This window comes from Apodemus sylvaticus, chromosome 5 (genome assembly GCF_947179515.1).
Source record: "Apodemus sylvaticus chromosome 5, mApoSyl1.1, whole genome shotgun sequence".
In the NCBI taxonomy this organism is placed as follows: Eukaryota; Metazoa; Chordata; class Mammalia; order Rodentia; family Muridae; genus Apodemus; species Apodemus sylvaticus.
In genome coordinates, this window is record NC_067476.1 from 3,593,072 (window position 1) to 3,610,157 (window position 17,086).

At 49.6% G+C, this 17,086-nt stretch overlaps 1 protein-coding gene across 1 annotated transcript in view; it reads right to left on the reverse strand.

The window, feature by feature from the left end:
- Cacna1b (calcium voltage-gated channel subunit alpha1 B) overlaps positions 1–17,086 on the reverse strand; it is a 166,376-nt gene that overhangs the window by 41,667 nt on the left and 107,623 nt on the right. The window contains exons 21-29 of the mRNA XM_052181770.1: positions 12,637–12,763; positions 9,413–9,542; positions 9,093–9,152; positions 7,903–8,009; positions 5,230–5,326; positions 3,527–3,687; positions 1,384–1,521; positions 831–1,032; positions 405–569 (exon numbers count right to left, since the gene is read on the reverse strand). Of these exons, the coding sequence (XP_052037730.1) occupies positions 405–569; positions 831–1,032; positions 1,384–1,521; positions 3,527–3,687; positions 5,230–5,326; positions 7,903–8,009; positions 9,093–9,152; positions 9,413–9,542; positions 12,637–12,763 (1,187 nt within the window). The remainder of the gene's footprint in view (positions 1–404; positions 570–830; positions 1,033–1,383; positions 1,522–3,526; positions 3,688–5,229; positions 5,327–7,902; positions 8,010–9,092; positions 9,153–9,412; positions 9,543–12,636; positions 12,764–17,086) is intronic.

The following is a 17,086-nucleotide window of genomic DNA, read 5'->3' on the forward strand; positions in this document are numbered from 1 at the left end:
TGCTCCGTCCCTGTTTCTGCAAGGAACCCCTCACTTAAAATCCTATAGGTAACCCCAATAAAAATTTATTGGTTCCCATACTTTGGTAGAATTGTTACTTGGTCTGTTATGAGTTCCCTATCCAGAGTGGATAGGAAAGAGAAGTGGCAGGAGTGTGGGAGGGAAGAGACAGAGACAGAATGAACGTGTATATATATGTGTGTGTATATCTGCATGTGTGTGTGTGTGTGTGTGTGTGTGTGTGTGTGTGTGTGTGTGTGTGTGAGAGAGAGAGAGAGAGAGAGACAGTGTGTGAGAGAGAGAGGGAGAGAGAGAGAGAGAGAGAGAGAGAGAGAGAGAGTGAACATGTCTACCCTGGCTCCTCACACACAACCCCTAGCAAGTACATGGTAGGCCTCACATACCTTCATCATCAGCACCACTGTGTTGAGGGCTATCATAGCCATGATGAAGTACTCAAAGGGTGGAGAGACCACGAATGTCCACGTCTTATACTGGAATGATTGTTTGTTTTGAGGCATGTACCGTGTCAGGGGCTTGGCGCTGATGGCAAAGTCAATGCAAGCCCTCTGTAGGGAGAGAAGGGGGCCGTGAACTAAGAGCATTGCCCACTCCAGCTGGAACTGCCTCACCATGCCCTTTCAGGGAGCCCAGAGAAGGAAGGCAGCAGGGGCAGCTAAGCTCCCTCCAAGTAGGCCCAACTGATCTGCGGTCTCTATTTGCAGAAAAAGAGGCCCTGCCTATGCCAGCCATAAGCCACGCCCACATAGCAGGGAGACTGGTGATCTTGCCAGAGCGCCTGTGCACCAGGGCCCCACACACCGACCTACCTCATTCTTTTCCAGGCTGCATTCAGACATCACCTTGTCCCCCTGTTCCTGGAAGGTGATAATGATCAAGGCCACAAAGATGTTGACAAAGAAAAACGGGAAGACCACAAAGTAGACCACATAGAAGATGGAGAGCTCCATCCGAAACCCGGGGCTCGGCCCCTGCTCCTCATAGGTGGCGTCCACAGAGTGTTTCAGCACCCTAAGCCAAGGGGAGAACAGACTTCAGGAGAGCTTTCAAGGGAGCTTGGGTTCAGATTTGAATAACAGGAATGGAACTCAGGGCAGTACTTCAAGAGTGCAATACATCTCGTAGCTCAGAGATAAGGCTAGGGTCCGCCCTCAGGGTCAGTCCTCAGAGACAAGATGCAGGTCTGCACCTAGAGAATAGGGCTCCACCTCAGGGACAGGGCGCCTCAGGGACAGGGCGCCTCAGGGACAGGCCTCTTATCTTATACCACAGCTGACCTCATCATGGGGTTAGGGAAACCACACAGACTCTGCCTCAGTGTACCCGAGCCTAACTAGCTCCCATGGTTAGCCCGGCACTCACATGGGCCACCCCTCTCCTGTGGACACCGTGAACAGCGTCAGCAAGGCCCAGAGCACATTGTCGTAGTGGAAGTCGTATTTCTTCCACTGTCTTGGCTGGGCCTCCACTTCTTCCTTCTCATAATCCAAATACTGACCCCTGGAGACGGGAGGCAGTGGGCGGAGGCGGTTAGTGGCAATCAGTGCAAACACCCATGTACTCACAGTCAAATGCTTGCTGAAATTTTACCAAGACCATTCCATGTGGAAAGAGAAGTCTTCTGTACGGTAGCGGTGAGATAGTTGCAAACCCACCACCGGAACCTCACCGCGTAGTTCATAAAATCAGGCCACTCTGACTACCAAATCGTTTTCATGGAGATGTGTAGACTTCAAAACTAGTTGATTTCATTGTGCAATTTTTTTTTATAATAAACTTTTATTAAGAGTGAAAAAAACTGGACCGAAAATGAAAACATCGGTATCAAATGTATATAAGTCTTTGAAAAAAACACATGGTTAATCTTTATTTGGGAATGGAGTCTTAGCTAGATACTAAAACATGCCAATAAAAGGGGGCAAGGGAAGTTAGACTTCAGCAAAATTAAAAACTTTTGCGTCTCAAAAAACACCATAAAAAGGTAAGAGAGAGCTGGTGAGCCGGCTTAGTGGGTAAAAACAGACACTGTCAAGACAGTAACCTGAGTTCAGTCCCTAAGTTCATGTGAGGGAAGGAGAGAACCAGCTCCCACATGTTGCCTCTGACCTGTGCATGGATGGGACGACATGTACCACCATCCCAAACAAATACAGTAAGTCATTTTTAAAATAAGAGTGCTCTCGGGGTAGTGGTACACGCCTTCAATCCACATCCAGGAAGCTGAGACCAGGTGATGAGTTTCATCTCAGATCCTGTCTTGAAAAACAGGGAAGAAACTGAGACTGAAAAGATGATCCAAACAATTGGAGAAACTATTATTAATCTTTATCAACCTGAAAATTTGTGGTTAGAACATGTAAAATACAAGACAAATCAATACCAAAAGACAAGCTAATTTTTAAAATGGATCAAATATCTGAACAGACATTTCTTTTGAAGAAGTCATATGAAAGACCAACTATTCCATGAAAAATGCTCAATATTATCGGTTATCAGAAAAAAAAAACAAATCAAAAACATGTTGAGGTAATACTTTGTTCCTAGGATAAATAAACTAAATAAATGCATCAGAGCAGGCAAGATGGCTCAGCAGGTAATGGTGCTTGTGGCAAAGTTTGGCCACCTCAGTTCAATCCCTGGGTCCTAAATGGTGGACGAAGGGGCGTGCTCTATGATTGCACTCACTGTGCCATGTGTGCACCACCACCACCTCACACACACACAAGTGAAAGCAATGAGAATAGTAAGTACTCAGTGAGTACTGGCAAGGATGGAGAGAAATTAGCACTCTTAGAAATGTACAAGGACTTGCCCACTTTGATTACCATCTGGCATCTCTTCCAATAGTAAAACAGTTCCCATATTAATCAGGAGTTCTGCCTTTAAGTATACATCCAAGAGAAATTAAAACACACATGTACCAAAACAACACACACACCAAAACAACACACACACCAAAACAACACACACCTACCAAAACAGCACACACATCAAAACAACACACACCTACCAAAACAACACACACATCAAAACAACACATACCTACCAAAACAACACACACATCAAAACAACACATACCTACCAAAACAACATACACATCAAAACACCACACACCTACCAAAACAACACACACATCAAAACAACACACACCTACCAAAACAACAAAACAACACACACCTACCGAAACAACACACACACCAAAATATCACACACCTACCAAAACAACACACACACACCAAAACATCACACATCTACCAAAACAACACACACAAAAAAAACAACATACACCTACCAAAACAACACACACCTACCAAAACAACACACACACACCAAAACAACAACTTGTGCAAACGTGTTGGCGGCCGCACTGACTGCAATAACCGAAAGGCAGAAGCAAGCCCAATAGCAGCTGTCACGTAAGATGCGGCACATCACAGAGCTGGAATTACGTCATAGGAGGAAGCAGGCATGCACAAAGCTTCAGATTGACTGAGCCTCAGTTTACCGGCAGTCCCTCTCCAGCTCCTTGGATTCATCAGTACAGTAAAAGAACTTCCCTTTGAAGAGCTGGACCGCGATGACGGCAAATATGAACATGAAGAGCATGTAGACGATCAGGATGTTCAAGACATTCTTCAGGGAGTTCACCACACAGTCAAACACAGCCTGCATGGAGAAGAGAACAGAGCCATGCAAGGCTGGACCCGCACAGGAGAGGCCATGGTGGAGCTGAGGGGGAAGGAGACGGGAGCGAGCTAGGAAAGGGAACGAGGGATCAAAACAGAACGGACAGTGACTGGCTCAGAACCTCAGGACCGCGGAGGCCCAGACTCCCAGAAGCACTCAAGAACCCCTTAAGGCTCTCTAACCTAGGGCCACAGAAGGCACTACCGCAAGCTACCTTAACAGCTGTCTTTGTCACAGGCTTTTATCAGTGGGCTGGAGGCACCCAACCTGCCACCTGGACACCCGGGAAAACTGGCCTAGCAGTCGGCTGGAGCCAGGACACAGGAAGGAGGCAGAGGACCCAGGCCTGCACCAGGACATGTGCTAACCTTGTACACCAGTCCTGTTTTGTCCTTGGCCAGCAATAGCATTGATATAGGGGAAGACTAAAGCTATAACAAGAGACCGTGTCCCTGAGGACCACAGGACAGAGAATTTGAACGTGTTCTGGGATCCAGATGTGACTGAAATCCTCTCACGCTGAACCCAGACCTGATTGGCCTCTCAGGCCCACAGCAATCTCCAGGGACACTGGTTAGCAAACCCAAAATGCTGCCAGCTGCCTGAGCCAAGGGTGCTTCAGGCCACCTATGCTGTGTATTTTTTCCCTGCTGCCTCAAGTGCAAATTCTTCCTTAGCCCAGAGCCTCTCCGACGCCTTTCCCCACACATCACTTCATACCCAAGAACTAAGCCGCGCTCCCTTTACCTTACACTTTGACTAGTGTCTCTGGGGTTCAATGTCCAGCATGTTGAAAATCTACTGCATACGTTTTAAAGAGCTAACGGAGTCAAAGCTCACCCAGGAACTCGGCAGCATCTGCCCTCCTTTACTGAGCCCAGGAGCTGCTTTGGAATCTCCAATTCCTGGCATCTACCCCTGCACCCTGTGATCTCTGTTCTTCCCTGTCCTGCCACAGTGTCCCACCTGGTGCTAGTGGCTAAGAAAGAAGGTCCTCTGCTTGGGACAGTCCTCCTTTAAGAAGGGTCTTAGAATTGAGCAAGATTTGTGCCCTCCAGGTGAACAAACTGGACACATGCACCCACCCCACACCGGTGTACCCACACGTACAGCAGACACATGCACCCACCCCACACCGGTGTACCCACATGTACAGCGGACACATGCACCCACCCCACACCGGTGTACCCACACGTACAACAGACACATGCACCCACCCCACACCGGTGTACCCACACGTACAGCAGACACATGCACCCACCCCACACCGGTGTACCCACACGTACAGCAGACACATGCACCCACCCCACACCGGCCTACCCACACGTACAACAGACACATGCACCCACCCCACACCGGTGTACCCACACGTACAGCAGACACATGCACCCACCCCACACCGGCCTACCCACACGTACAGCAGACACATGCACCCACCCCACACCGGTGCACCCACCCCACACCGGCCTACCCACACGTACATGGACAGCGCACTCCTTAATCCCCAACCCTGACTCCAACCTTGAGCTTGGGCAGCCGCTTGATGGTCTTCAGGGGCCGCAGGACTCGCAGGACTCTCAGAGACTTGATGGTGCTGATGTCTTTCCCTTTGGATCCTCTAGAAAAGAGAAGTGGCTGGTGTCGGCGGGTAGAGTGCTGGCGTGAGTCCAGCTCTGACCAGCCTTCTCGGTCTGTCTAATAAGGTGCTGTGCATTTTGTCTCAGGCTCCAGATAGAGGGCTCAGTGCAGGATGTCTTCCCATGGCTGCCTGAGAACAGGGTTAGGGCCAGTGCCAAACCAGAGCAGCACAGCTGATGAACAGGGAAGCTGACTTCTCCAGTGGAAAGGCCCATGCTCTTGGCTGTAATGGCTACTTCCACCTGCCCAGGGCTGCTAACAGACACTGCTGAACCGGCAGAGGAGAGGTCTGTGAGCCTGCCTATTACACTAGAACTTCATCAGACACTAGAGGAGCCACTGACCTGCTTGTCACTATGAGGATTTTATTGGCGTCTGCCCCACAGGCCACCTGACTACTCCTCAAGACCAAAGGGGAAGTGGGGGACAGTGAGAAACATTCAAACACAGAGACAATGCTGGAGACTGCAGTAGAGTGGGACAGAGAGAGAAGAGAGGAAAGAAAGAAGAGAGGGGTCAAAAAGAAAGGAGAAGAGAGGGGCAAGGATTGAGAGAGGAGGGAGAGGAGAGGAGGAAAGTGACAGGGAAAGGATAGCTAGGGGATAGGAAGGAGAAAGACAGACAGACCCAGAGAAGCTGCCAGATACCAAGATGACCAAGAAAGGAACAGGAGAGAGGACACGGGTCAGGGAGACAGATAGGCAAAACTCCAGGTACCAGCCGTGAGCTCAAAAGTCCAGGATTAGAAAACCAGATAAAAAACCCCCTGCAAACCAGAGTAGACACAAATGTTGTCTGTGCCTGTTGGAGGTTGGGGGTAGCAAGAATCAGCAGTTGGGGGCCAGGCCTCCAAGGCTGGAGAGGCTTCCTGCTTACAGAGCCCTATCCTGGCCAGTTCAAGCATCACTGCCCATCTAGATCCCTGAGCAAGGAGGGCTAAGCCCAATGGCTTCCCATAGGCGCCAACAAAACTCTAGGATGAATACAAAGCAGCTGTATATCCCAGGCCTCCTTCACAGGAAGAAAGATATGGCCCCGCACTTCCCTTTCCTCAGCCCCACACCCCAGAATCAGATTAAACTGTCGTTAAAGCTGGACATGGAAATGCAACCTAGAATCTCAGAACTATGGAGGCTGGGGGAGAAGGCTTGCAAGTTATCCTGGGCTGGGCTCTTTATACAATCAACAAAACTGGCCTGTTTTCCACCTAACACCTCCAGTGCCCACCGTAACCCATCTCCAGTACACCAGGGCACAGAATAGCCAGGAAGGGTGGCAAACAATGGAGGGAGACTTCCAAGAACTGCCTACTGGAGGCCATTTTTGGGGTTCAAGCCTTCCTCTCTTTGCTCACTCAAGAGGCCACAGCCTGAGACCCATCCTTTTCCTACTGTGATCTTGGTGCCTGGCATTTCTGCCTGGAGTTCCCCAGGGTCCTTGCTGACACTCTAGCAATTCATTTCCTTTGTCATAGACAGAGGGCTCATGGAGGAGCCCATGGAGGGGACACTGGGAGGTTCTGGGAAGGGAACTGGATGGATGAGGGAGAAAAGAAAGCTGTATTTCCAGAGAGTAGCCACATGGGAAAACACTTCAGGATGTCCAGCATCATGGACTGTGGTCACTGCTGGCACTCCTACTCAGATCCCTCACTGTCATCTAGGCCAGTGCTCAAGCCTCTAACACCTACACAGACACCCCGCTCACTGAGGGCCTCCCTACAAAGGCTGACCATACCCAACCCAACCCTACCCAGCCCCGCCCTGCACCGCCCTGCCCAGCCCAGCCCAGCCCAGCCCAGCCCAGCCCCCAGCCAGTCCCCACAGGCATGGCAGGAATGAAGGCCTGGGGATGGCTCCTGAGAGGAAGCATGCAGCCTAAACAGGGTGGAGGTGATGAGCAGGCATGAGGCCATGATGAAGGGCCAGAGGCGTGCCATGATTGTAAGGCAAGATGAAGGGAGGGAGGCATTACCCCATGAAGCTCCTACCCGAGTCGGCATCGAGAAGACAAAGAGAACAGAGTCAGTGTGGGAGGCAGAACACAAGCCTGCACTGGCCCACCTGAGGGCCAGACAAGTACCGGCCGACCCTCCCTTTGGGGTCAGTCTTGTCTCTAAATCTCACCCCACAGTTTCCCTACCTCACCTATGCCTGCCCTACCTAGATTCCCATGGAGGGTCTAGTCCCAATATCACCAAACTAATGGTCACCAAGATAGGAGTCAGAGAACAGTCTCATACCCCAACAAACAAAAATGTCTACTAGTTGGGGTAAAAACACACCAATCCCTCACTCAGGCAGTCACCTCAGAGCAGGTAGGCAGGCTCCAAAGGAGCAAGCCAGGTGCTCCAAATCCCAGCCAGTTCCCAGACCACAGGGAGTGTCAGGAACAGAACAGGAACAGTCTTCAGAACCACATTCCAGCCCCAAGAAGGCAGGACAGCCCTGCTTGCACAGTTACAGAGCTATAAACCAAACACGAGCCCATTCTTCCTACACCCCACTGTAGTTCTGGCTAGGCCCTCTGATCAGAGCAGATGTAAGGTTTGCTTACGAGAACGCAAATGCCACCAGAGCTCCACTGACAACAATGAAGTCCAGAATGTTCCACAGGTCCCGGAAGTAGGCCCCAGGGTGCAGCAACAGGCCCAAGTCTATCATCTAAAGGGGATAAGTGGACATCAGAGTATGCAGTACAAGAGGAAAAGAGAGGCAGAGGTAGGCCTCAGCCACAGAGGGGCTCGGCTCTGAGTCCAATGCAGTGCATGACACTACGTACCCTCACAGGGGACACAACCCAGCTCACACTCTTAGATGGCATCAACAGGGCCTGGCCTCAATGTCCCTACAGAGTATAGGCTCCACCCTTTCCTAAAGCTCTACTGTGGTGAGAGGTGTGTCTCCTACCACCTCCTCTCTAATCACGGACGTGCTCCCTTAGAAAACTCACGTAGCCTAGACCTTAGCTTAGCTCAGGAGAAAGAACAAGCTATCAGACCATCATGTCCTCACTCTGTCTTTTCTGTTACAGTGACTTTTGGCAAATACCTCAACATCCTCATCTGCAAAGTAAACTGGTCCCTCCCTCCCGGACTGCTCTGGAAGTGCTCTGGCTCTGCACAGGCTCTCTGAACTGACTAGAACCACACAGGCACACATGTGCCTTCAGCGGCACTGATGCGTGTATGTGTGTGTGTGTGTGTGTGTGTGTGTGTGTGTGTGTGTGGTACAGTGCACTGGATGCACATTTCTGTGTACCAGACAAGGACAAAGTCACCTTGAAAAGAAAGCACAAGTCGAGATGATGTGGCAGACTCTTGCCTGTGAGCAAATCTCTGGATTCTATAGACATGTGGTCTTCTGCATCTAAAGTTGCCTGCGTCTCTTGCTGAGGTCTGCTCGTATTCTGTGCTTTGCCATTTGGCTCTTTCTTTGTGGCTATGAGGCAACCTTGGAGGGGAGGCTGAGTGTCACGTACACCCCACCCCCAACACACACACACACACACACACTAAAGGCCCAAATCTCCATGCTTGGAAGCCAAGTCCAGGAGGACCAAGTACCCCCAGAAGCATTCTGGGGACAGAATGACACTAGGGACCCTTGGTGGCTGCTAAGGCTTTTAGCGATCACAGTATTTCATGCACACACAGCCCACGCCATGGGCACATCTGCTGACAAAGCACATGCCTGATGCACACGTTACATGCATCCGCGGAAGCTGCAGGCGCCACTCCGTCTCACCTTTATGACCATTTCAAAGGTGAAGACTCCTGTAAAGATGTAATCCATGTACTTTAAAGCCTAGAACCAAAGGGCATTGCTTTAGGCAGGCCTGAATCACTGGCTCCCAGTTTCCCCCCAGGTCTTTGGCATCCCTTTGTGAAGGATCCTTTGGTGATATTTTGGTGGCATTTTGATGCAGTACATTTACAAGCCAAGAGCTAAAGGAGATGTCTGATGGGGGAAGAAACAACCAGCACCACCCCATCCGCGTGATCCCTGGGAATATGTCCACTGGCACCTCTGTAGCCTAGCAGTGGCCCAGTAGTTATGATACTCACGTTGTTCCGAAATGAATCGGTCCGCACAGGATCCTCTGCAGCCAAGGCAATGCTGCTCAAGGCAATGACCACGAGAATTACCATCTCAAAGTACCGCATGGTCACAATGTAATGGCAGAATCGCCGAAGCCTGTGGGGACAAAGCTCAGGTCACCACAGGCCAATACCTGAATACGTCAACCTCACCCACAGGAGCACTCATTGGATACCCTCTGCCAACATGGCGGAGCTCTGTCCCTTGGCTGTGGTAAAGAAATGGTCAGCAACCTGGGGAAAGGGACAGAGTTTCTGGAAAAGGCATTCCAGGTCAGGGATCAGCAACCGACAACTCAAGGCCAGATCTTAGGCCCGTGAATAGCATTCTGTGGTAACATGGCTGCCTCCACTTAGTAGTATGCTGTGTCTCAGAGCAGATAACAGCAACCATCAGCCTGTCATGGATTGTGTAAAGCAGAGGGAGAGGGTGTTCTATGAAGGAAGGATTTTAGTACACCAGTATAGCAGAAAGCAGGCCACTCTTAGCCTAGAGTGTCTGGGCCTGTGATGAGTGCAAGCTGTGTCTGAGAGTCCGGGGCGCCTGTGAAACGCCACTGTGTACTGCTTCTCACATCAGGTGACCAGGACCTTTGGTTTTCAATATTACTCTGCATCAATGGGAAAGAAAGCCAAGTTCCTAGTTACAAGAGGCTCCGCTCTGGTGAGCGATCACCACTCAGCTGTGCAAAGATAAATAAGCCAGAGTCTCTCAGTTGCCAAGTACTGAAGCAGCCAGGTGACCAGGTCGGAGGGTTGGACCCATGCAGCAGACAAGAGAGAACCCTGGGCCTAGCCGGTGAAGCAAACATCTCTCCTGCTCTCAGCAGTGTCTCAGCAGGCTCCACAGGCCTCTCCCTGCCACCAGACCCTCCAGGCATCTCCTGCAACTCCACAGCCCCAGGATGTCTGCTGCCAAAAGCTTGCAGCTTCTCAGTCACCATCCACCATCCACCATCCACCGACTCCTTCTCCTCTGCAACCCTTTGCTTACCCTACAAAGCTACTCTTCGCAGGTCCAAGCAATGTGTGGGCCTTTTGTCCTGGAGTATGCCCTCTTCTCCTCTAACGCAGTAGTCCAGCTTATGGCTACATTTCCACCATTCAACTGTGCTCCCAGCTCGCCTGGCCAGGAGACGTCCCAGATGCCCTGCTTCTCCATCATCTGGCCGCTTGCTGGACCCCCACAGCTCAGGCAGACTCCCAAAACACTTGTGATCTCACGGATTGTCCTGCCTCTTGTCAGGAAACAGGAACTCATGTATTCCTGATAGCTCCCTTTCAGATGGTATTTCTAATTCTAATTTCTAATTCATCATCATAGTCTGCATCTGAAAATTTCCCCCAAACACTTCACTTCCAAGTCTCTACTGTAACAGCCAAACTCCTAGCTCATCATGTCTTCCTTGTCTGTCTCATAACCAGGCTTCTTTCATGATCCTTTCCACCAATGGGAAGCGCTGAGCTATGGCCAGACAGAACCTCACTGTGCTCAGCCCTCCAGAAGAAAACGGAGGGAAAAAGGGAGTCTTTTTCATCTAGCTACTGTCTTTCCAATAGAGGCCTCCTGCTTCTAAACCATCAAATACACCCTCTGTACTTCATCCTACATACTCAACTGAGACATCCCTCCTTTCAGGACACCCCCAGCATCCCTCTCCTTCCTGCTCCAGAACACCGGAATCCCCCCATTTTTCATTTCTCTGCTGTGCTTACGTAATCTGTCTGCCTCACCAACACAGCGCCACTCTAGAGAAGTCAGGGACAAGGTATGTCTCTGTTACTGTTCACTCCTAGCAGAGTAAGCTCCCAGGAAACAGGTACTGGATGAAAGAGTAAAGGATGGAAAAGAGGGCTCTGTGGCAGGACTTTCCCTGTCCAATTAATTTAAATATTAGTGCAGCAGGAGGCCTGTGATTGGACAGGGAAAAGGGAGGTGGAGTGAAAACTTGCAGGGACAGAGCGACTTAAGAGAGAAGGGAAGCAGGATGGAGGCGATGGTCAGGAAGGAGATCCTGATCTCACATGGTTTTAAACAGCCACAGGTAGTTATGAATACCATATAGGGGTAGAATAATTGGGATAACTTATCTGATCTAGGTGGGCAACTTGTATCATCAATTGGCTCTGAAATTGTGTGGGCATCTTGTGAATTGAAAAGTTACTGATATATAAATCTGACTTGTGAATTATAAACTTCTAAGTTTTGTTTCTACCGGGTTGCTGGGTGTTGTGGCGGCTGACCGTGGGGTGGATGGTCGTTGTGTGGGGCTGGCGTGGCAGTGAAGGGAACTAGGGAGACCCGGCCCCACTGGGGAGTTGGCAGGCAGTGAGTAGCTGGATGGAGTGCAGGAACCAGAGGAGAGCTGGGTGGGGAATTCTTGGAAAACCTTGGGGGTACGAGCAGGGCTGCCAGGAAGTGACAGTGATGGCCACTCTTTTCACAAAGCACCCGCCTGGCCCTGGCCAGGGGGCTTCTGTACGGCGTGAACCTCTCCCTCTACCCAGACTCTTCTCCCTCCCCTGTCTCAAGTGTTTGATCCCAGCTTCCCTCTGAGGCCCTGACCTGAGCCTTTCACTAGTTCTAGCAGAGCCAGAAGCCCACATCCCTCCGCCACTCGCTTCTCCCTAGTTCTCATCTCTGTCTGGTGTCTTACTTATCACCGGATCATCTTGCCTGTCTGACGTTTCTACTAAGCCACATGCCTTCCATGAAGATGAGTCCTGCCTGTCTTGGTCATCGCTGTACGCCCGCACATACAGTGCTGTTTGCACGTGGATGCTGTTTGGATAGATAAGTGGATGATAAATCATGACCAGTGTGGGAACGGACACTCAGTGGCGCGGGTGGGAAGGGGAATGCAGGAAGCCATGGGTAAAAAACTGTAAAAACGGCCCTGTGTGCAGCCAGGAGTGCAACCATGAAGACAGTTGCCACACAAGCTCTGAAAGTAACTGTCTGGCATCCGAGCCAGCTCCCACCACAACTTCTGCTCTGTATCTATACAAGGCACAAAGCTCAGTGCTTCTGCATCTTTGCCTAATAAAATAATGTTATAAATGTGCCTCACTGCTAAGATAAGCATGCTTAATAAATGTATAGAATTAGTCTCTACAAGGTATTTAACCCATGTAAGCTGGCTAATATGCTCAGATACTCATGACAAAGGCAGAGCGCTAAAGAGACTCACAGGTTGGTGGGACTGAGACAGAACATGGAGCTGTAGGGAACGATGGGCCTGGGGCCTCTTCTCAGCACATCATCAGCCGCTGCCTCCTTCTTGCCCTCTGCTTGGCCTTCCGGGTCCGTGTTACCACCTACAAGAACACAGGGCCTCAAAATTAGGAGATGTGCGCATATAAAGCCATATCATACGGGTCTCTCTCTCCCAGCTCTATGCCACGGACAAGTGAGGCAGACTACCGTATGCCCAGCCAAGGAAGGGTAATTGGTAAGAATGCAGCTTTGCCGAGCACATGACCAAGGCAGCAGGGACAGCACCACTGCCAGACCTAGAGATGGAGGACAATCCGACACCGAAGTCCTAGCAGGCCCTGCTCGCCTCCTACACTGTGATATGAGCGACATGGTGGTCTACTCTCTTGATATGGAAACCAATGTCTCCCAGAACCTAGTGAGCCATTGTCTCTGCCTGGCTGATCTCCGGGCAGCAAGACAGGATAAAGCAAGGCGCTTCCTGGAACCCAAAGACCTGAAGGCTCTCCCTGACCCCTGTGATCCGAGTCTAGCTTGGCCTGGCCTGGGCTTCCCTTTCAGAGCCCTGGAGAACAGAGCCCGACAGCCACCCTGCTTGAGGACCCAGTGCTTTGAGCTCCTCCCTGACTGCTACGTATTGCTGCCTCTCCACTGTCCCCTCCTCTGCTCTCACAGCAGCCCCCATCTTTGCGCCCACAAACTCAGCTCCTCAGGTTATAACAGCCAGGAGTGACTTCCTTTTTAGGTAAGCTGCATATTTCTCTCAATTCTTTATTTGTAACTATAGGACTGCATTATTTCAATTCTGATGGATGACAGGGTTACTAAGACCACGAGACATCAGAGGAGACAGTGCAGTGACTTGAGCCACCTTTCACTACCAAATCTTTTTACCCCTCTTAAAGAATACATAAAACTGGAGAAGATACTAAGGAGCAACAAAAATGGAGGTGCCCATGGCAAAGCCCCTGTGGAGACCAAAGACTTCCACTTCACCCTGACCCCTGGCCGCTCATACAGGAAGGAACAGCTACAGCAGACAGCAGAGCTTGGCTCAGAGCCAATCACCTGCTGGCAAGTACTTCAAAGCAAACTTTTTTTTTAAGTGAACGCCATCAAATTTTCCTGTTGAAGTCTTCTGGAGAAAGTAATTGGTAATACTTACCAACCCTACAACATCCTATTAATTCATAAGACATCATCTCTGGCGGTACAGACAGTCTTTTAAGATCTTTAATAGTGAAAAATTCTAAAACATGCAACCACAGGAAATGCACAAAAATACTCAATCCTCTGAGGAAGGCTCCTGAAAACAGGTAAGAGTTTACAGAACACGTGAGAGACATGAAATAGTAAGCTAACAGACGAGGAACAAGAGCACAGTGCCTCCCATCCCTGAGGAGCCCAGCCCCAGCAGGGACACTCAGTGACACGGCACAAGAAGGCTGGCTCTGAGCAGGCTTCCTGTAACAACTATATTTTCACTCTTAACATTTAGAAAACAATTCCATGATGAGCAACACTACTTTTATAGAAATAAGTATTATTTTAAAATTGTGCCTTTTTTAACTCTTCCACAATAAATACAGCAAAGGCAGGAGTAAGTATAGTAGGAAAAGAACCAAACTGAGTTGAAGAACTAAATTATTTAAAAAGAAATGAAATAAAGACACCAGAGCCTGGATGACATTACTTCTGAGAGAGCCGCCATAGCAAACTCATAGGGAAAAGCATATACATATGTGTATGTGCACACGCATGTAATACAGTCAGTGAAGAAGGGGAGAGGCCATGACGTGGGAAGAGAACCAGGAGGGTCCATGAGAGGACCAGGAGGAAGCCAAGAAGAGTCAGGATAAAAGCTACCACAGGCTATGAAAACCCACTGTTGAAAGCTACCACAGGCTATGAAAATCCACTGTTGAAAGCAAGTCACTTAAATCAAGATTTGTTTATTTATTTGTTTTGGAAACAGGGTTTCTCTAAGTAGCCCTGGATGTCCTGGAATTTGCTCTGTAGACCTGGCTGGCCTTGAACTCAAGAAATCAGCCTCTGCCATGCAAATGCTGGGATTAAACGTGTGCACCACAACTGCCCAGCACAAGACTTCTCACTGACAAGTCAACACACAGAAACACAGGACATTCCAGCAGCTGCAGACAGGGTGAGACAGGAAGAACGAGAACAGGGGCTCCAGGGGCTCATGCCAGCCACCACTGACGTGTGTTTCTTTCCCGTGGGTTAAAATCTGGACTGACCCAAGCAATAGCTATGTGGAAAAGTGAGCACTGCTGCAGACGTGGGCTCCCCAGCCTGGCACTCAGTAAGGCAGGGCGGAAATGGCCTCCATCACCAAACCACAGTCTGGAAGTGCCTTCCCTTGAGCAAGCCTGGGCTGCTGGGGAGATGGCATCTCAGTCCTCCTGACCAAACTACAACGCAAACTCTATAGACAAGAGGACTCTAAAATAATGCAAACCCACTTTCCTATCCCTCTGGCACGGCAATGGTGCTGTCCTTACAAAGGTGAGGGAGGCCCAGCTGGTCTGCTGCACGGGTAATAAATAATGTCACGCTGCCAGGTGAGAAAGGGAAGTTGAATTAGTGATCACATTCTAAGTAGAAAAAGGAGATGCCAACCACACACAAGAAAGCACAGCCTCAACAGGGCAGACATGACAGACAATCGGCTAGCGCCACTGAGGACTGAAGAGCTAGTATTTTTATGTGACAAATATAAAATGTGAGAAAGAAAAATGGAATCTTTTCAAAACTTTCAAGCAATAAAATTCTGGACCAGGTTCAGTGTTCTCCTCCCATCCCATCCCCCACCCTAGCCTTCCCCCACTCCAGTCCACCCCCATGCCAACCAGTCCCTGTGACAGGTGAAGATCGCTACCAGAAGAAACCCAAAAGCAAATGTCCCTAGGAGGAAAGAGCAAGAAGCACAGATGCTCACGCATACGCTCTCTCAGACCATTTCCCATTTGACACCCTGAGCTACAAACCAAGCAGAAACCACCTGCTTCACAGAGACAAGGACAAAAAGACTGGAGTCTGAAGACAGCAGTGTCTGAGTCCAGAGGGACAAACCAGAAAGAAAGACTAAAGGTGCAAGCAAACATCACCAGTGTACATACAATGTCCAGATGTCCCTGCGTACAGAAGAGATCAGGCTCCTGGCCGCAGAGCCCCTCCCAGTCCTGCAGCCCACAGGGGACAGAGCGGTAGACTTCGGACTACCTGATCTCCACCCTGGGCGCCAACACCACAGGAAAGGAGTCTGCTGTACTTTATAGAGGTTTTCAGGGATGAGCATCAGCATTGGATAATCAATTGTTGCACTTTCCCTGGAGAACACTGTTTTCCCACTCTCAACGTCCCGTGACTGAAGACGCTATTCCTGAGCCAGGAGAGTAGCACAGCCGTTAAGAAAGAAGACCCAAGTCAGGCTCTAGAAGCCACCTCAGATGGCTCACAGTTGACTGTAACTTTAGTCCAGAAATATACAGCGCCCTCTTCTGGTCTCAGAGGAGCAGCATTCTGGTGTGCATACACACAGGCATAATTAAAAAAAAACATTTTGAAAAACAATAAGCAAAGTAAAAAGACATTTTTTCAGGATAAAAGAAACAAAAATAGGAAGCCAAAGATATCCGACATATATCTTAAAATATATTTGAATTATAAATGTGGCAAATCTGTGACATGTTTCTCACAAACACAAAACGAAACCAGCAACACCAGCATGGAGCCCCAGCAGGAGGTTTGGGGTACACTCAAAGACCAAGCTGACCTAACACCTGTGAGGCCCCGGGCTCTATCCAAAGCACCACAGGAGCTAGTGAAAGACACTGAGGCTAACTGACTTGATAGCCATCACCACAGGTCACGATTTACCTGTGTCCAGAGAAGCAGGCAGCTCTGCCAGTAAGATATGCAGAAGCAGACAGAAGGACGTGAGGACTAACAGAGCTGGGGGAGGGGCAAGCAGGGTTATATCGGAAACACCCAGCAAAAGCATTCTGGGATCTCAGTAACCTAAAGGACATCTTGACCTGCAGCCACTGGGCTACCAGATCTTCCTTCTCTAGCACAGGCTATCCCAGGGAGGTGAGCTTCTACCCCCTCAGTTCTTAGCAGTCTTAAGGAGCTAATGGATGTCATGGAAGACCAGGATCTCCTGCAGGAAGGGAAAGGAAATTTGGACAAAATGGTAGTGTCCAATACACAGTCTTCTGGGAAAGACATACAAAATGGTCCTTGGAATATACTAGACAGGAGAACAAGGAATCTGTAAAAATGTTCACAGTATGTGAGGAGGACAAAAAGCCAACTTAAAGAGACTCCCTGGCCAAATGGGAAATTTGAAGCATCAAAAAACAAAACAAAACAAAGCAAAACAAAACAAATCAAAATTCATC